This window comes from Corvus hawaiiensis, chromosome 3 (assembly GCF_020740725.1).
Source record: "Corvus hawaiiensis isolate bCorHaw1 chromosome 3, bCorHaw1.pri.cur, whole genome shotgun sequence".
Classification (NCBI taxonomy): Eukaryota; Metazoa; Chordata; class Aves; order Passeriformes; family Corvidae; genus Corvus; species Corvus hawaiiensis.
The window spans coordinates 20748465-20769501 of record NC_063215.1 but is presented as its reverse complement, the minus strand read 5'-3'; the positions used below and the strand labels follow the sequence as shown (position 1 = coordinate 20769501).

The following is a 21037-nucleotide window of genomic DNA, read 5'->3' as shown; positions in this document are numbered from 1 at the left end:
CTTGAGTTCACCGAGTTGAACAGCTTTACTTTTGCTCAGGGATAGTGTCATGGTTAACTAATGACCAGCCAGATCTTCTGAAGTAAAAAAAATGTTACAGTTAAAATTTATGAAGAAAAAAATGAGATCAACACATAAATTATAAGCTATAGTTTACAGCTACATAGACACTCAATAATTTCACTCCACCAGCTTTTCACATCTTTTTTGCAAAGTGTGTCAGCATCTCCCTTTAAGGGCTGTCTCTCAGCACACACTGTGGCCTGTCTGCCTTTCCAGACTTGTCAACCAGAAGTGACTAAGGTGTGTTACCCACTGGACCTCAGTCGAGGTGATACTTCCACAGATTTAGCACCTGCAGGAATGATTTGATTACCCTCTAGTGACTCCAGTTCCTAGAGGAAATGATTTTGTTAGGCACAGATTGCAACAGTATTAATGGTTCATTCACTTACTGCACTGGTCATGTCTGAATACGCTTTTTTTTAAAATGCTCATTCCTCCAAAACAACACCTCTCTCAGGATAGTCCCAGGTGCAAGCAGACTGTGTGTGTAACTTGCCTGTATTCTTACATGCTCTGATTCTCCATATGAAGAGAGAAATTGCCCGTATTGGGTCCTGTTTGCCCTGTGGCATTGCTGATAATGCTGTGAATTAAATTAGCTCAAATTAGCCTAGTTTGCCTGTACAATTCACATTCTTCCCACTTGGCATGTTTTGCTTTCACTTAGACAATATGCATAATTATAAACCTTCAGCTGATTCCTACTATATTGTGAGAATTGTTGAAATCTCATTGCACATTTTGGAGCTCTAGTAAATGCAGTAAGCAGAAGTCTGGATGTTCAAATCAGCAAGATATGACATGGCAATTCACCCTTAAAAAATAAAATAGAACTGATCAAGAAAAGACATGGATAAATTAAGTAAAAACCAGAACCAACAGAGGCAGAAGAACAAGATTTTTTTTCCTCTACTCTCTTCAGTGAGGTTAGCAGCGAACTTATGCTTCCTTAGAGGATCATTATGAATTTCAGATTCTAGCATCTTTGTATTCCTCCCAGTAAGACTACTCTGTACAAGAAATAATAGTGTGCTCAGTGCAATAGTAGTAGAGTATAAGAGGTCGGGGTAAAAGATTTCTAAAAGAGCAGAAAAAGTTTGACTGTGAAATAGTGAGAAAACTAGAACTTTTTATTCCATACTATCAGGAGCTAACAGGTGAGATTACACAGATAAGAAACATTATAAAAGAAATTACCGTTGTAAATAAAAACAAAGACGTTATAATTAGAGGCATTACCAATAAATTGCAAGAAATGAGACTTCATTAGAAAAAAATAGATGTAAGAGAAAAGCTCACTTTTGTTTTCCAACGTTCATATTTCAAATGCTTACTTAATTTTTCACCTCTGCTGGTAATAAAATAACAGCTATAATTCACAGAGTCCCAGAAGAATCATGGCTTTTCTTATTAAAAAAACCCCAGCAACAACAATAACAACAATAGAAGGAGAGAATAGAAATACAAAACTTGTGGTTGTTTTTTTTCCTGCACCAAAGCTGTTCCCAGATGCACTAGCTGAAGTGTGTTTTTAGTTGAAATTTTAAAATTTCCTAGAAAATTTTGAGACCTTACAGCCAAAAGGTTGCATGACAGGGAAAAAATATTTTGTAAAGTCTTTCATGGTGTTAGATGGAGAACAGTGTTTCGACTGTCTAACAATGGTAACCTGGGAGTAAGTGTCTTGTACAAGGAGCCTGGTTTTATTTTACTGTTAAAGCTGATTTTGGCAGAAAGGCCAAATTGTAAATGCTGAATATAAATGAGGTATTTATGACACCATTGTAATGAAGACTTCGCCATGCAATGAAATTTAGTACAGCAAAGGGGTTCTCCAATAACTGTGCAAATAAAATTAAATTAAATGAAAAACCATTACACATTGTTAACCCTTTCAACTCTTACATAAACAGTTAAAAGTCAAGATCTAAATTGCATATTTTAATTGCTTATTAAACTTTTAACAGTTACATACTAAATATGAAAATGTCAAATGTAAGAGATATATATTTAATTAATCATGGATGTTTAAATTTACAGTTGTAAGCAACCTACCACCAGTGACTAACCAGAAAAATAATTCAGATGAAGCTTTTTTGCAGCCACATCTAACATCTTTGTAATATATTTTTTTAGTGATTTAGAATTCATTTCACTACATAGTGTAGTGTGTTTTCTTGCTCCAAGATAGATTTAATGTTAATTCATACTCTCAGGAAAAGAGTAAGTGACCCTTTGCTTCCCATGCTAATGGTCACCTGCAGGTGGGGAGCAACAGCTATCTGCTGACTGAGAAAAGCATCTTCTCACATCTCTCTCTCCCTGTCAGAGACATCCCTAAAGTTTGTTTGTGTTGCATTTCTGTATAAAATGTAGTAACCTTTACTAATCTTTCTGAGATGTTTTCAAGGTCAGTGAAAGGAATGTCACGCACAAGAGTAGAGCTTTAGCATTTAATAAAATTTGTGGCAAATAAAGCACAATCAATTGTTCAGAAATATTATTCAGGCAGCCCACCAGTCATTTCACATCTCCCTTATGTGAGGATGAAAAGCATATTGGCTGTGATGAGATACAGCACCCCTTTTCTACTTCAAGTCTTCCAGCACTTGCTGCCCACCAGGAATTCATACACTGTGGGTGTGCAACTTCTCTTCCCAGCTAGCAGGAGGAGCAAGAGCAGTGTCTGATAGGACCTGAAGACAGCTCCTTCTATGCTGCACCCACTCAGAGGACATCCTACAGCAAGTGTCTTTCTCACCCTGCCTTCGATGGTGCTGTATTTAATAGTGTGGCTGTGACCTTCTCTGTCATGACATTTCAAACATTTGTGTTTCTAACATGACAATGTGAAACTTTAGTTAACTACTTGTCTACAATTTTGTTATCTGATTCCTTTCAATTTTCAAAAAACAAACAAAACTGGTTATTGCTAGAGGTTGCTGTTAAGATGAAGGCCACCTGAATTTTAATGTCAGAATTTTGGGGATGGAATGAGACTGGGACACACACACACACACTCAGACACACACACACACACACACACACACACACACACAAGGGAAATGCATATATAATCAGAGAAAAAATGGGGGAAATCTTATGCTTTCCTGAGGTTGGTGCTCCCTTCACTGCTTAAGCAATGCCCCTCCCAAGGATCACAGCTAAAGTCTCTCGGATTTTGCCCTCAAACGGTGAGAGAATTTTAGGCATAACTTTGACCTAAAAGTTGTGAGCTGAACTGCTCTACTTTTTATAGTTAAAGGAAATGAGAACTTTTAAGCTAATGCTAGTAGAAGTTCTCACATTGAAAAAAAAAAAGATTCTCGTCTTGATTTTACAATTTTTGATGTATACTACACAGCTTTGCTTTCAGGTTTTTGGAAACAACATCAAAGTTTGTGCAGTTCTAAGAGTCAAAATGTTGCACGAAATCCCAATCCAACTTTCCTTTTTTTTCCCCAGAAAAACAATCTGGCTAATTTCAGACATAATTTTTGTTGGGAAGAGCAGCTCAGAATTTAACGACTGTAATATACCTATTCAGACCAAAATTACATACCTTAAAAATTCATCCATTTTTTCAAAATACCTTTACTGCCAATGTCTTTGCCAGAGCTTCAGGCAAAATTTCACAATGGGACTAACACAAGTGAAACAATATCATAGAAATACATACAACATTGATGGACATTCAGAAATACCTGTGCATTGAGACTTAATTTATATTCTCATAGCAAAAAATTCAGGTATCAAGAATGTTGAAACTGACCAACAGTGGAGCATTTAATAGTACAGAGTAAATAATGTGTTGGAAAATTATAATATTCTGTATATTTTAAGGCTCCAGCTTTCTCATGTGTTAAAGTAATCAATCCCACATGCACTATAAATGTCAATTACTATATACGAAGCTTAATGTAAATTTTCCCTCTTGCAACAAGAAAACAATATTATGTAGACCTGGAGAAAAGCCACCATATAGTACTAAAATGTTTTCAACAGTTAAGCAGGAAAAACCTATCAACAAATGCAAGAATAATGATCATTTAAGCTGTTACAAAAAGATTAGCAATAGTCCTTCCTTGCCATATGCATGTAGTTATTTTTACTGTACATATAACATTCATTACCTTACAATTTCCCATGTACATGACTAATTGTAATCAGGAAAGAAACAATATTATTTTTAAAATTTATGCAAATACCCAAGCACTTTGCAGCACAACATTCTTTTCCTTAAAATTGTACAGCAATCTTTCAAAAAAATAACATAGCTTTAACTCTGAATTGTTGCTACTGTATCTTTTGACACCTTGTTTGAAAGATTTCTTGGTTTTAGCCCAAATATTATGAACATTTAAACTAATGCTACTAATTTTTAAGCATATTTTTCAGTGATTTCTCTTCTTGTTTCTTTAGTAAAATAAAAAACTGTCCATCTATTTCCAGTATGATACTTCAAGAATGAGTTAAGATTTAGTCAACTGTTCCTTAAAGTATTTCCAAAATATATATCCTTTATTAACATTTGCAGGCAAAACAAAATACAATAGAGAGCCTCATTCAGGAGTATTTTGATGTCTAGACTGTTCACCAAGGTTGGAGAGATCCCAGAGGCATGACTCCAGGTGCACTTTGCCCCAGCAGGTTAGACTTTGAACCAGCCTTTCTCCCTGTCTAATAATTGAGGTCTCTCTCTTGGGCCCTTGACAGGAGGTAGAAGGAACAGGCTGCCCAAGAAGATCTAAGAGGCTGTGGGTAAGTACACTCCACTGTGGTGGGTCTCAAGCTCGTATCTTACCCAGGCCAGGACTGTGAGTGAGTCTAGTTATATCACTTTCTAAATGAGGGTCCCATTCCTTGAGCTGTGAGTTATCAGGAGGTTCCTTCCGTCTTTTTCTGTCTGATCACCATGACCAGCAGTTTCAGCTTAGACTTGAGAAAGCTCTACCAAATGTTACTCAAAAGAACTTATCCCTAAAAACCAATCCAACTCAACCCAAACAAAAAAAAACCCCGAAATATCAGTTCAAATCAATTATCAACATATAATTCTCCCCCCTCCCCCCAAAAAAATCCCATTCACCCCCACTTAGGAGGACAAGAAAGTAGACATATTATTTATTCACATGGAATTTGCAAGCATTAAGGTAGCAAATCAGATTGGCATCCACTTCTCATTTTAAACAGGGACCAGATAGTCCAGTTATTTGGAACATGGTATCAAAATCACATTATTTATGTACTTTGCTTTCAGAGTTGACCTGGGATCATTAAAAGCTTGGAAAATGCTGAAGAACTTCAATCAAATTAGCATTATTGCTGCTAAAATTTTTAATGAGTTAAAAACCTGAACTCATTAAGTTTGGACTTGATCCCATGCTTTTCAGCACGTTTGCTTAGGCGGTAAATACCCAATGGGTTCAGCTCAACTTCCAAAAGGAAAATGGGGACAATGGCTTTCCTGCATCTCACAAAAGGTGAGTGAATATCCTTGAAGATTAGCCCCAAGAAGAACACACCATTGAACTTGCCCTGAAGCATTCATTGAAATTATGACATTTGTATGGGGAAAAAAAGTACATCAAAGGCTATTTAACAGCTGTGTTCTTATCAGGATGTCCTGATAAGACATCAGGTGATGTGTGGTGGGATGCTGGGACATATGATGTTTTTGTTCTTACAAGCTTCACAAAGTAACTTCTATTTGCCATAGAGACACAGCACTGGAATGGAATTGGCCTGGACCAACAGAGCCTTTATTTTATTAATTATTCCTTCCTATTAGCTCCTAGTACTAGAATATCATAATCTGTCTTTATAAATCAATTATTTTTATCCTTCTGAAAAATTAGGAAACACATCCTACACAGTGAAAAGGCAAGCAAAGTTCTAATTTTGAGTAATGACAGTATTGTATAGACAAGGTGGTGTCCACTCCACAGTGTGTAACAGGTTTCTAATTTATTTATAAATGAAGTAGCTAACCCTAAACTCTAATAAGGGAAAGAGATAACCACTCCTGCCTGAAAAGAAGGGTAAAGAGATAATCATTCCTGCATGAAAAGTAGGGTGGCAGGGCATAAAATCCTGAGATGAACTCAGAATCAAGAGGGGAAAGTAGTATGTGAGCTTACTTGATTTCTTTCTCTGCTTCAATGAGAATGTCCTCTCCTGCATCTTCAGTTTGCTTGGAGCCTGCAGGCAGAACCAGAACAGTCAGGTCTGAAAGAAGGTGGAGTTCTCTGCTGTGGGAAAACCTACAGAAGCCCAAGTCACAACCACTGTCCTAAAGTATACACAAGGATAAACAGAGGGTGAGGTCTTGGTTCTGTTCCCAAAAAGGGAGCCACTCAGTACACCGCTCAAAAAGTGCATAGGAATTTGTATAAACAAAGGCAAGTTCTTTATCATCCAAATTCCTCACTCCCCACTGCTATTGAACATCCTGAGAATTTTTGTTTCTCCCGTGCACTGCCCAGAGTAAATTATAGTGATAAATTGGGTTTCTCTGCACAGAATTACTCTGTGAGAAGTGGTGAGGAGGTTTTCCTATGGGGAAAACAGCCAGAGTGCCGGACGAAGGAGAATTGATTTTTGGTTGAATCCAAATTCTCCAGCAGAAGATCATGGCAACCTGGGATACACCTGACCTCTACTGCTCCCCACTGCTAAAATCTTTCTCCTCCCAGATGACCTGAGCAACTCAGACCTGGTAAAAGGTTTTCTGGTGTAACCCAGACCTGTTGAAATGTTTTCTCTGTAAGAAAGTCAAGCCGACCCTCAGAAAGGGCTAATGGGGAAAAAAATATTAGCCCTATTAGCCCTCTGCGGGTTAATGACTGATTTGTTATTGGAGCTCCTGAGAATTTTTGTTGTTTCTCCTGTGCACTTGTCAGAGTATATCAAATGATCTTCCCCTAAAAACGCTGAGTGGGCAGGGGCATAACAGAGGTGCTTCAACCCTCTGATCATTTTTGTGGCCCTCCTTTGTAGCCAGAGGAAGGCTAATTTTGTTACCAATTATCACGTTGTCTTTTTTTTTCTTTTGGAAAATTAGCCACATAGATTATATTTGTTTTCTATTTTCCTCATACCTTACCATTTTTATTTCCATCCCAACCACTAAGAGCATTGCAGAGAGGCTGCGACTGCTCTCACATACTTTTTGGGAGCCTTTTATCTTTTGTTCCTAAACTACAGTTTGGGAAATCATCACTAAAGTTCATACATTGCATAATGTACAATGTTTAGGAGACACGAGATGTCTTGAAATCTTGCTATAGTGCAGTTCTTATCTATGGCAGCTGGTGTGGGGTCAGTAGCTCTGAGCGAGGAAGCTGTGACCGGTCCGGAGAGATGGTCCTGAAAGGAATCGCCTTCCCGAGGTCCGGTGTCTTCCCTCAGCTGCTGGCAGGAGGGCCCAGGCAGAGTCTGTCAGCTCTTTAGTGATTGTCAGCTCGTGATTTCAGCTCAGCTCTGCAGGGCAGCCTCCAGGCCAGACCAGGGAGAGAGACGAGAGGCTCGTGTAGCTGTTCCTCACGAGGCAGCTTTATGAGCTCGGCGAAGGGGAAAGCCAGGGACGAGCATCTCTCTGCCCTCGCAGGGGCAGGGGGATAGCTTTATAGGGATACAGGGGATGGGTGTCAGAGGGTAAGGGCCAATGGGTTACAAAGGATCTGCACAGGGTCTCCCAGAGGATTCTGGGTTTGTCTTCTTCTTGCCGTAACTGAAGAGTAGCTCCCTTTCCAGGGGAGTTCTGCTGGGAGGTTTAGGCATTCTACTTATCTCAGCAGACGTCTCCCCAGGGCGGGGGCTGGGCATACCCCACACTTATCAGTAGTTTTAAAATATAAATCTCATTTGACAGAAAAACATAAAGTTTTCAGAAAAGTAAGAGGAAAAAAGGGAGTATTCCCACTGGCTCCCCTCTAGTCTCTACTGTCTTCTGTATTTCCTCGCTGTCCATCTTGTTCCTTGTAGCTATCTCTGTGCTAATACTTTGCCAAATTATTTCTGTATACAGTTATTTTTTTCATCTTAGTATTACAATTTTGTTGTAATAACTTACTGCTAGTTCTGTGCAGAGACTTTCCAGGGTTAACTGAAGTGCTGCTTGAGGAAGGGAATTGCTGGCATCACTTTAATGTAGGGGCATCAATACAAACTAGCAGAATGAAATACATTGGATCCACTACCTCCCTGTCTAACCAAGAAAGAACTAAAAAAAATTAACTTGAAAGATCACACTGAGACAGAAACTAACAAAAGAAAGTTTCAGAGAGTTTTAAAAAATACTGGTCTATACCGTTAGCCTAAGGCCTGTCTATGCACCTTGATTATCCAAACTGCTTATGTGCTGCCTCTCAAACTGCCCAACAGAGGATGAATCTGGGCCCACCAAGAGATCAGCCTAAGTTCAAACCCTCTGGTTAAGAAATTTGAGCCACAGAGTATATAAACTGAAACAAGCCTCGTGGGCTAAACCATGCCATAAATACCTGCTTTAAAGTAGTAAGGGCAAAGTCTATTCCCTGTGATTAAATAGGTCTGTGAAGAAGGATTTTGCAGTAGCATGGCTGCTGCTGCAGCCATTTGTTAGGGCATTATCATAACACAGCATCTGCTCCTTTATATCCTTCTTTATAGCTCTGACTTTCAAAGAGATGTTAGTGATTACCTCACATCTTTATTATATAAAAAGAGCTGTTTGCCAGTTCAGTGTTTAGGAAAAAAAAAGGTTTTGTCAGTTACTCATCAATTTGCTCATCTGTTTGTCCTATGCAACATGATGATTTCAAGTCTGCTGACACTGTTACCCAAGGGAGTATGATTCATGCAATAATTTTCCTTCCTTCCTGCCTATTTCTTTTAAATTTGGTGGAACTTTAATACATCCCATATATATTTTTCACCTTAAACTACTAGCACTACAGTCATTAATTCATTTAACTTTTAAAACCTTATTTTCGTATTTTAGATAGGAGTTTTATGAGTATTAGATAAATACTTTCAGTTAAGATGGCATACAACTTTGGTTTCATACCTTTAACATCCCATTCTTGCCAGGATACCTATTTTCTTTTTCTCTTCTCTTGGAAAATGAACACCTTCAAGAATAAAAATTAATATTCATAAATACACAAATAAAATACATAAAACTCATGAAACTTTTTTTTTTAATAGATTCTATTCTCACCAAGACTATGAGAGAATATTAGCAAGGTGGGCAGTTTCCCCTTTTTCTGTAGGGAGATCATTTAGCATTCTCCAGGATACAGAGTCAACCTGAGGCCTTCTGAAGTAGTCTCCTGATACCAAATCCTGTAGTGATTAGAGCACAGCTTGTCAAGAGAAACCCATTAGGTCCTTCTAGGTGAAGGGAGACAGGACTTCCCATTCCTATAGGAAGGGAAAGGCAATTGAGGAAGAGACCATGTTGGCAGAGGTTTCACTTTGGTAAGCTCAAATCAGGTGAATATGAAAATGCACAGCAACATATTGGTCCTGGCAAAGACAAGGGTGCCAGATTTGCGCACTAAAATGGTCACGGCTAATGTCTTCATGCTCTAGATGCAATGAGCTGAGGGAAACATTTTGACTTGTAAAGTCAAAATACACCCTAATCCAAAGAGTAAAGGAAAAAGGAGTAATATCTTGTGGTCAGTCTCCCTCTTTAGCAGAGTCCTGGAGGCAGTGCATGAGGTTTAATGGCTTTTAACTCTCAGCACTGACCAATTTATTAAGTGTGTGCTTGCTGTTTCTGAAAGAGTTTTCATTGTCATGATCTGATGGGTTTAGAAGAGTTTCCAGCTTCTATGCACAACATAATTGGGGTCCCTCGCACAACAGCTCTTGTGGAGGATTTTCCCAGAGAAAGCTGTCAGGTTGTAGGAAACACTTCTTTTTACTTTACTGTCCATTTCTATTTTCCTTCACATAGCTGTCTTCTCCTTTCCTTGTCCCAGATGGCTGCTCTCCTATATCCAACACTTACCACAAAAACTTTCACCTTATCATGTGCTTTTTTCTTCCATGTATTTTTTCCTCTGCTTATTGGTTTGTTTTTCTTAACATTTCCTTCCAAATATTAGATTAAAAAAAATACTTTAAACAAACAAAAGCACATTTAACTTCAATGCTTCATTTTCCCCAGATCTGTTTATATACATTCCAGATATGTTTCTGTATAGGGGTTCCATTTCAAAGTCCCTTCCAATTTGCTGTGCACAGCATCCTACAGGAACAGTCTGTGAAGTTGCAATTGTCCTTCAAGGTCTCTTATGTCTCAGTTACTGTGGTAGCTCTCACTTTGACCTTTAAAAGAGCATCTTCTAGACAGCTGAAATGTGGGTCAAAGTTCACTGTTACCATATCCATGCTCTTTCCTCTCTTTCCCATCAAACACTTCTTATTTGTGGCACCAGGCTTTTGCTAGAGCTGTCGTTAGTTTTAGCCAGTTTTGTGCCTCTAGAAAGGAGCAGAGTCATACCTGAATCCCCTGGAAGGAAAAAAAGGAAGTACTCTTCCCCCATAAGAGATTTGTTTTTTGGAGGCAACCTGCCTCAACCTGTTAAAGAGAAAATTACTGCAATGCTGTAACTTATACACAGACATTCTGAATGGACAGTGAAGCATTCAGAAAATCATGAGAAATTATTAAGTCATGCTTTAGTTGTTTGCCTTTAGATGAGTTCTCATGTTTTTGAAATTTGGGAACTGAGAATCTTCTCACATTTTTGATACTAATTCCAGTAAAACTACACATAACAGCATTGTAGGCGTTCTCCTTCATCTCACAATCCTAAATCTACATCATCAAACCTTTTAACCAGCTTGGAAAGTCCTGTACACAGCTAAACCCATGTAAACAGAGTTAATATAAGGCCTAAATTAAATTACAGTAGATGTCAGAATATGTTAAGATGACAAAATTAGTCTGTTTCCCAGTCCTACATAGCAATGGAGCCCTCTATGGGTTACAAAGCAAACTGATCACTTTCTAGCCAATATGGCCAGTTATGTATTTAATTGAAACAATTATGTATATTTTCCACTTGATCTTTTTTTTTTTAATGACTTAATACAGGTACAGAACATCATGTTACTGGGTTAAATTTAAATAAGATGACCACTCTAAAAGGGTATCTTCTACAGTAATGATCAAAGATAATGATATTGAATGACAATGATTGCTGCAAATTGGAATTTAATGAATATGCCTCTACCTAGTGAGCATACATACAAGTAAGCCAGAAGGCTTTGGTGTTGTTTAATTGAGTATGATATCCTGATATTTTAACCTATCATTTGCTAGGCAAAATAAATAGAAGTAATAATAATAATAGAATATTACATTGAATGCAATTAGCATACTTTCAGCATTTTCATTCAATATTTTGTGTGAAGATTCAGCTAGACTTTTAAAAGAAGGTTGCTTTTATTTGAGAGGACAAGGTCTCAATTTTTCAATTGAAAAGATTTTTGGTGACATTTCTGAGCTATAGCAGGCTGGAATTTGTCAGTATTGATATATATTAACATACACAAGAATTAAAGAAGCAGTCAGTCAAAAATGTGATAATAACATCCTTTTTTTTCCTGTAATTTTATCTCACTTGGCATTTATTATATATATTATTATAATTCTTGATAATGATAGAAACATGACAAGTTGTCTTTAAGTGCATTAATTTTACTGAATTTCACTTTATAAATATATCGATATGATTTGAAATTCATACTACAAAAAACAATATGAAAGACTCCAATGTATTTTGCTCCACTTAAGACAGTGTATCTTTTGGATGATTTTTATTAATGTTGAAGTATTCAAAGTCATAAATTGAAAACAGGCTGAGAGACTTGTGGTTGTTCAGCCTGCAGAAGAGAAGATTCTGGAGAGACCTTAGAGCACCTTCCAGTACCTAAACGGGACCGTCAAGAGACCTGGAGAGAGACTTTTGACAAGGGCCTGTAGTGACAGGACAAGGCAGAACGACTTCAAACTGAAAGAGAGTAGGTTTACATTAGACATTAGGAAGAAATCCTCCACTTTGAGGATGGTAAGACACTGGAACAGGTTTTCCTGAAGCTGTGGAAGTTTCCAAGGCCAGGTTGCATGGTGCTCTGAGTAACCTGTTCTAGTGGGTGGCATCCCTGCCCATTGCAGTGGGGTTGGAATTAGGTGATCTTCAAAGACTCTTCCAATCCAAACATTCTATAATTCTACAAAATTCCACTGGACTTGATAATCCTTGTGGGTCTCTTCCAACTCAGAACAATCTGTAATTCTGTGAGTTTCTTCAGAGCTTGAAGAACTAAATTTTTCTTTTGACATAAATGTATAAATTAGTATTTTCAGTATATTTCATTCAAATTAAAACTTGCCAAATTTTTTATAAACTTTATGCAATTTAGTGGTTTAGGGAACCACAGCTCACATATAAACTATGGTTTCTGTACATTTTCAAGTTGTTGTTTGTAAGTATCAAAGTTACTGACAACTCAGTTTCTGAAGGGCCTCTATTTAATAATATTTTGGAATATTTTTACTTTTATTTCAAAAATTACATGGAAATCATATACCATTATAATTGTCATTGGTTGCTCATTTATAAATCCAGTCAGCTAATTTTGCATTTTACAAAATGCAAACATGGAGGAAGCAGAAAACTTGTAAAACACACTATTTACTAATCTATTTGAATTTTTGATGGTAAAAATCAATAAAGCAATTTGCTAGAAAGAAATCAGTCTCATAAGCCTTTTTTATAAATTAGCTCTTTTTAATCAGATGAATGTTGTGTCCCACTTTTTGGTAATTACTGTAGAATTAATTGTCTAATTTAGGACTTAGGGACATCGAAACAACTAAAAAGATAAATTGAACTGTTTTGTTTGTGTTGATTCTGGGACTTAAAAAACAGCCTGTGATTACTTATAAAAGCTCTCACTATCAATTAACATACAAATCCAACACCTTTAAGTAAAGCGAGTAAATCTGTTTCTATGCCCATTTTTCAACACTGCTGTGGATCGAGTGTATTGAAACAACCAAAAGCTTACACTTCCCTGGATTCTGATAGAAAATACTTGGTAATAAAGAGCCTAAAGCTTCCATGTTATTTGTTCAGTACATCAGCTTCCTGATTTTTGTGCTGATTTTTCTTGATGACAGACCTTACAAATCACATTCTCTCCAGGATGGCTATAGGAAGCTGATTACTCTCACTAATCCCTAAGTCAAAGTGACGAGTATTTTATCAGAGACATTACTCTTACAGTTACAGACCTAAACGGTTCGTGTCTTGTAGATCCTACCATATTAAAACCCTTCCAAGCTTAGTGTTCTTTAAGATAAAGGTGTATTGGTTCTGATTATATGAAAAACTTCACATCTTCCTCTGTTGATTGAAACTACTCGGGTGTGTTTACTACACAGTTCTAATACTGACAGATGAGCGTGATTTCAGTGAATGGTCCTACCCTAGATGCCTCTTTGTCCAGCTGAATCTCATTCTGCCTCCCCCAGGTCACTATGCAAACTTCGTGATGGAATAGAAGGGAAGAAAGGTACACAAGATTGTATTCCTTTGATTCGGGGCTGGATTTACAAGTCTATTGCAAATGACACTTGGAACTTGTCCATTTTAAGGCATGTGCCTTGTTTCAATCAGTTCTGCTGAATGCCTTGTTAATTATTACAACATTTTCAGATGAAAGAGGCAACACATTTGATCCTGTCCTGTTAGTTTCAACTGGTTCTAACTTTAGGCAGTGCCAAAGAAAACAGGACCATGATTTCAGTGGGACCACTTAAAATCAGTGCCGGTAACAGCGTAACATATTACTAGTTACAGCTCCTTTCCTGGCATCATTATGCCTCTGAAACTATATGAGAAAGATTCCTACAGTTCACATTTATATGAAAAAATAAACACAAATATAGGAAATATAGAGGCCTTCCTTTTGAGTCCTCTGAGATATTTTCTATTCAGTACAACACTGTTCTGGTATTAGAGCAAAACAGTGGTGTAAGTATGGCCACAACTTGGAGGAACTAGTTTGAAGAAGATAGATTATAAAACAGAGGTCCACAAAACACATCGGTTTTGATTTATGAGGCTGGCTGGCATTTCTCAAGCATGTTGCATTATTATTGACTAATCTTTTAAGAGTTGTTATGTGAATGTGAAGGCATGTAACTCACGGGAAGTGGGACAAAGTCTATTAAACTGTAAGTCTCTATTCTTCGAGGAGGTGGTATGTGGAAAATAGAACTCGGATGAATTCCAAAGGTAAATAAAACCAGGCTCAAAGCCTGGTACGCAAAGGAGAACATCAAGTGGAGAACACTGCATATAGACCGTCACAAATGAAGTCATAAAGCTTCTGAACACTCCAAAGCACTGTTTGCCAGGTGGTGGAGAAAGTGTGAAGTGACTTCTGAGAACCTCAGTCATGACCTTAAGTGACTGCCAGCTGTTATGTAACAAGGACAGATGTGGTAATACCATTACATTGCATTATGCAATGGTAAATCACAAAGAAACAGAGGACATGCACAAGCTCCATCGGTTCGTGAACTAGACTGCTTCAGTAAACTTTCATGCATATTGCTCACACAATAATGTAGTTATTTTTCATTGTTATATTACTTTTTAATTGGTTGAAGACAGGATCCTGCTCATGAAATGTAGGTATGAGCAAATAGGGTATTTATTCCCTTGCTGCATTAAGAAATTTGAAAACACATACATACTTCCTGACTCTGGAAGTATATATATACCTCATCACTGCTACTTTTTAATGTAAAAAGGAGGAGTGTCAATAAACACCTAAAAGTGGCTCAAGATGTATCTTGGAGCTCAGGTAACAGTTTATGCTTTCAGAGGCTACAGTCCAAGGCTTCCTGGTCATTCCAAAATGCTGAAGAATTTATGAAGCTATGGTGAAAAGCTCTACAGAACCGTCTCAAAAGGAAAGCTTTGAGTAAGCTTTTGCGTGTGAGATAGTGACATCCAGTGGTGAGTTTGGTTACCTGCACTGATCTCTTCCCCGATGAACAGAGTAACATCAATACTTGCATTTATACTTGAAACACATTAAAATATTTTAAACATATTTTAAAATTTTAAAAAATATTAAAATAGAAAAATATACACAGTTTTTGTGTTCCCTAAGCAAAAAACCATACTTTGATACATTAATTATGAAAATGGTGTGTTCACCTGAAGTGAAAAATTACAGAATCACAGAATGGGTCACATTGGAAGGGACCACAGTGAGTCACCTTGTCCAACCTCTTTGCTTGAGCAGGGTCATCCTAGACAACATTCTACAGGATCGCACCCAGAAGGTTTAATCAAGCTTACAATAAAAGTAAGCAAAAATGTTTAGCTATATTTGAAGAAATAGAACATTTCCTACACTACAGCTGTATTCTTTTCTATCTTGGTCAGACAAAGAATCACTACTTCTCTTTTTCCTGAAAATCTCAGTTCCTATAAAAATGGAGTTCAAGATCTGAGCTTATGATTCTCAACACTCACAAAGCAACTCTCTGTAAACTCGTCCTCCATTTAGGATTTGCAGCCACAGCATATTACCATCTAACTCAAACACAGCTTTTCTAGAGTGGATCCCTCCTTTCAAGATGCAGCTGTTGAAAAGCCCTAAAACTGTCCTTCAAAGTTCTGTTTAGAATACACTCAAGGATGTAGAAGACCTCAATTCACTGTCCTTCTGTGCCTTTCAGAGATAGGTGGTTGTTTTTATTGGAGATGGAGATCAATGTACCTACTAAGCTAGGAAATACTGCTGAAGAAGAGACATTTAAAATCCCTTATTGCATCTGTTCCATTTTGTCTAGAATCATGAGATTCATTGGACCAAAAAGAGGCGAAAATACATCCCACATTAAAAATATGGTATTTCAGTGGATATGGAAAAAGAGAGTATTCTAGGTTCTCATTTTTGGAAACTCACCTCAGTTACTACTTTTTCATAGGATACAAGGCCAACCTCAAACTCCAGCAAATTTGCCAATTAATTTCTGATAATCTCTCTTTTTATAGATTATCATTATTTCACAGTGCAACAAAACTACCTTCTACTATGATAAAGTTGCCAGGTTAATACTACTGTCTCCCTTGTAATGCTTTTCCATGAAGCTGACACCATGTGCTGTCATGGAAAGACACATTAAGTCAGGCTGAAGGTTTGAGTCACTGCCTGCAAGATACATAGAGCAGTAACAAATCACCTCTGTCTCGTCTCACTCTCTGAAGGACTCAGCTGAGCAGCTATCTGCTTTTCTGTATGCATGGCTCTTTCACAACCAACCTAAATTCAGGTTTTCCAATTAAAAGCAAAGGTATTCCACCAGTCTTAAACATTTTGCTCTCCTTCACTTCTACATACAAATTCTAAGCAGGCAAAACAGCCTCTAAATGAATGATCTAATTATTTTGGTTTATCAGCAAGTAGGCCCATACTTAATGTTATTACACTATCACTTCATAAATCCAGACTCATGATGAAAAAAGTCATGCTTTACTTACTGAGGGTTTCTCTTATGGTTTATGGTACCTACTTTAAAAAAAAAACCAAAGCAAACCAACAAGCAACTTCACTCTGAAACTTAGTGTTTCTTAGGCAAGTTTAGCTAGAGGAGAACCCAGATAAATTTGAGTCTTTCTGAAATGTAGAAAATGGGAATATTTTTCTGACAAACACACGTGCCCATGCAAGACAAGGTCATCTACAACAGCCAAAAAGGCTTCACTAAGGGCAAATCCTGTCTGACCCACCCGGTGGCCTTTTATGATGGAGTGACTGCAACAATCAACAGGGGAAGACCAACAGACGTCATCCAGAAACTTCCGCAAGGTCTGTGACACAGTCCCACACATCCTCATCACTGAACTGGAGAGGTGTGGATTTGAAGTGTGGACTATTCTATGGATAAGAAACTGGCTGGATGGACACAGGCAGAGGATTGTAGACAATTGCTTAAGTCCAAGTGGAGGCCAGTGACAAACGGTGTCCCTCAGTGCCCTTGTATTGGCATTGGCGCCCTTTAATGCCTTTATTAATGACACAGTGAGATCCAGTGCACCCTCAGCAAGTTTGCAAGTGACACAAAGCTGAGTGGTGCAGATGACACAAAAGAAGGAAGGGGTGTAATCCAGAGATGTTCCGCCTGGAAAAAGCTCCAGGCAGACCTTGTTACAGCTTCCACTGCCCTTCCAATAGGAGTTTCACTTTCTCCCTACTTAGGAGACTTGCATCTATGTATGATATGCATCTGCTCTCTCCCTCAAGTCCATATCTCCACTCTTGTGAAGACTATTCAAGTGATTAAAATTAGTTTCACAAATACTTCCTTAACTTATAAATTTACGAGTGCTCTGCAATTTTGTACCCAAATGTTTTTCACATTAGTCTAAGATCAGTTTTGTAGATCATCTTTCCTATGTCTTAAATGACATCTATTTTAGACAGAACTGTACATCTCCAAACAAAGATACAACTTTTACTAAATATGGACAGTCTCCACTGTGCTCACATCCATTACAAATTACCTTAATTTAATGAAAACAGGCTACTTGAAGTGAAACTGAAGCCTTCTTCATTTTTACCTGTTTTTAATTTTCAGTTATTTATTAAATAAAGCATTAAAAAGGGAGCAAAATTACACAGAACATTACTAAATTTCTTCCTTTCCTTTCTGTTCTACAAAGAAGCATAAAACTACCAAATTTTCATCCAGTTTTAAAAAAATATATTTATCTAGAAGCCTTAAAAACATGAAGTGCAAATTAAAAGAAATGCAGAGATCATTTTGAATTATTTACTCAAATTAAACTGGGAAATTTGCCAAACTGGGAATTTTTATGAGAAAAAAAGAAAGAAAAAAGTCTGATTAAAAATAAATACAAATTAACTCAATTTAAGATACAGTGAGTGGACAGTTTTATTTATAAAATGCCACTGGCACACAGTACACATAGGAAGTATGAAACTTGATTTATAAAGAAGTGAAATGCTTCACAGAAGCATGGATTCCTGAGTTATTCTGAGTAAAATCTCTAATTTACTGTAATTCACACACAGCTCCAATTGGCTTAAGCAGCAGAAGAATTGATATTTGATAAGCACAGAGTAAAGACATAGCTAAAAAATACACAGGCAAATGGAAATTGGAAGATTGTGTCTCATCAATACTAGCCTTGGTCATGGTGGAAAACTATCTTACAGTGAAGGGCACAAAGACTTGTTAAGACTGAGTTTCATAATTTCACAGCCAATTCAAATGTACTGTAGATACCTGCTGTCATCTCAGTGTCCACAGCCACAATTACAAAGTCCTCTTGACATCGGGCACAAAAATCCTTCTGTTTTTGCATACCCATGCAGAAGAACTGATTACCCGGACAGGTGTTATTACAACCGAAGAAAGAAAAATAGTGTTTGGCACTTTCACTTTTTTTTCTCGGTTTTCCTTCTCTGCTGTAGCATCTTTAGTTCAGTCATTACATTCAAAGTTCTGTAAACCCAGGAGACCTGAAAAGTAAGTAAATTATTAAATTCAACTAATCCATATACCTTTACTTATCCATTTAATGAAAGCACCTACATGAATGAACACATACATACCACAATTATAATAGTATTCACCAGCAGTGGCGCTGAAAATACAAGTGAAATAAACATTCCTCTTGAATCAAAGTATTGGTATTTAGAAAAGAGCCTGAAAGAAAGACAATGAAAATGAAAGATGAAGCTTTATTTAGTGTAGTTCACACATTCAACTTTCCCAGCAACTATTCTACATGGACATTGTACACATCATCCCACATCTTCAGATCACCAAGCATAGGCCAAAATTCTACTGTATTAAGTCAGAAAAAAGAGGCAGTCAATACCTCATCAGTTATGAATATTAATACCAGTCTTTCTCTTCTTTATAGTTTTACTGTGCAAAAACTTACTAACATGACTACAAGAGCACATCACAAGAGTGCATCACAAACCATGCTTATTCTGAAGCATCTGAAATGACTTTTCTAGGTATTTTGCTTACTTATATTAGAAAAGATAACAAAAATAATAAATGTAGCAAAGCTCTAATTAGGTCTTATATGACTGACGTGAAACATAAAGACGACAATTAGATGCCAGCATAAAGTGGTGTTAAACACATAACTTCCACTCATATCAGGTAAAGATTAATTCAATGCTCATCAAAATAAACCATCAGTTTGATTCTGGTATACAGGTTTAGTAAAACAGACAAATTTAATGCTTTTTATACACATAAGTAAGTATATAAAGCAGCAGTGGGATTTTTGAGAAGTGGGTCTTAACTTCAGCTATTAAACATGAATACCAAAGAAAACCCAACAAAAACAAAGCCCAAAGCTCACATGCTTTTCCTCTTAACCTCAGCACTCTGCTTTTCTCTCAGTTCTTTCACCAGTTAGTTTACAAGCATCCATATAAACAGATTTTAAGTAGTACAATAAATTATGCTATTAATAATTATTATTTCTTATAAGTTATGTTGTTTATTCTTATTCAAAAATGAAAGTGAAAACATTTACCTCCAATTCATGGCTGCTAACTCATTGATATATTCAGCACAGTACACTAAGCCTGCTATACAACAACAAAAAAAGTTAGATTCAATACTGATTTAAAAGTAAACTGCTTGTAATAAATCATCTAATCCAAATCCGTATACAAAGCTAGTACGTGTTCTGCCAGTCAGCCATGACTGCTTTGGCTAGGCAAGGTCACTGGATTCTCAGGCTGATAAACCCTGAGACAACACAAGTTGTTACTGCAATGTACAAGCCAATCTTGCTCTTCCTCATGCCATTATCACAGCTGTCGGCAGGGCATATGGTGAACTTGCTTCAGAAACTAAAGCTGACCATATTCAGCATTAGAACAAGGCAGAATAGAAAGCAACTGCTGGCTCTCAGTCGATTTCTTTTCTGCTTCTCCAGGACAGCAACACTTCATTGGGAAGCCGTGACACACACGGCAATGACCACCAAGAAACCTTACTCATCTCAGATCCTCACTAAGGCCAGGGTTTTAAGTCACTACTTCACACATTTTCCTGCAAATAAAATAAATGCATATTTATACGTCATAGCAGGTTCTATCGCAGATTATCGCCGACAGACACATGCACTGCTAGCAGAGACTCACGAATTTGCAGGCACTGCTCTGGTGCCCGGCACCACACGGTGTGCCCGCGCACTCACCCATGCAGAGGAAGTGCCCGACCTGCACCCGGCGGTGCTGCAGGGACGCGCACGTCAGAAGGAAGCAGAGCAGGTGGAAGGCCGCCAGCCCCAGCAGCCAAGGCTCGGACCAGTCCGTGCTCTGCGGGCAGAGGGAAAGCGGGTCAGCCAGCGGCGGGGAAGGGGCGTCGCCGGGCGGCCACGGCGACCGGCGCTCCTCCCGCACCAAACGTGGCCGGTCTCGCTCACGGACCGCGCCCTGCAGAGCCCCCCGCACCAGGCTCGGCAAGGAGCGCGCCCCCAGCAAGGACCTCCCCCCTCCCCGCCGGACAGCCCCGCTCCCTCGGGCGGCCCCGATCCCCCTCACCGCCAGCACAGCCGACAGCCCGGGCGGGCCGCGCACCGGCGCCTCCATGGCGGCGGCGGCAGCGCCAGATCTCGCGAGACTTCGGTGGCCACAGCTTCCCCTGCAGGGCAATGGCGGGAAAGGGGCAGCGGAGCCTGAGGTGGCCCCGCATTCCCCCAAGCGAAGGGATTGCAAATGGGCTCGTGTTTTCGAGGACGGGCTGAGGTGGCTCCGCACACCCCGGTGGTTCCTTCCGAGCGTGGCTGACAGAAGCAGCCCTGGCTTTTCGGAGCGGGGAAGAAGCTCTGGTCGCGTTTTCAGCGGTTGATGTCGGGAGGCCACCAGTGTCACCATCTGGTCT

The 21037-nt window shown here is 38.4% G+C and overlaps 1 protein-coding gene across 6 annotated transcripts; it reads right to left on the bottom strand.

Annotated features, from left to right (window-relative positions):
- Positions 1–980: 980 nt before the first annotated feature.
- Positions 981–20800, bottom strand: TMEM18 (transmembrane protein 18). Of its 6 annotated transcripts, none has more exons than XR_007202482.1 (8): positions 20698–20800; positions 20352–20472; positions 19680–19734; positions 18733–18826; positions 18404–18639; positions 9269–9393; positions 9116–9179; positions 981–6358 (listed from the first exon to the last, which is right to left on the bottom strand). XR_007202482.1 is itself a non-coding variant. In XM_048298155.1 (5 exons), the coding sequence occupies exons 1-5, from the start codon at positions 20743–20745 to the stop codon at positions 18556–18558; spliced, it is 402 nt and encodes a 133-aa protein (XP_048154112.1). In that variant the 5' UTR covers positions 20746–20800; the 3' UTR covers positions 18025–18555. The 6 variants fall into 6 exon arrangements, 2 of the variants coding, with proteins under 2 accessions (XP_048154112.1, XP_048154113.1); XR_007202481.1 differs by having other exon boundaries at positions 981–6267; XR_007202480.1 differs by lacking the exon at positions 9269–9393.
- Positions 20801–21037: the final 237 nt, after the last annotated feature.

Excerpts from the sequence above, each read along its gene's own strand:
- TMEM18 (XM_048298155.1), bottom strand. The coding sequence starts at position 20,745 with ATGGAGGCGCCGGTGCGCGGCCCGCCCGGGCTGTCGGCTGTGCTGGCG. Across the intron at positions 20,473-20,697 it reads GGCTGTCGGCTGTGCTGGCG|AGCACGGACTGGTCCGAGCC; the intron begins GTGAGGGGGATC and ends CTCTGCCCGCAG. Across the intron at positions 18,827-19,679 it reads TTAGCAGCCATGAATTGGAG|GCTCTTTTCTAAATACCAAT; the intron begins GTAAATGTTTTC and ends TCTTTCTTTCAG.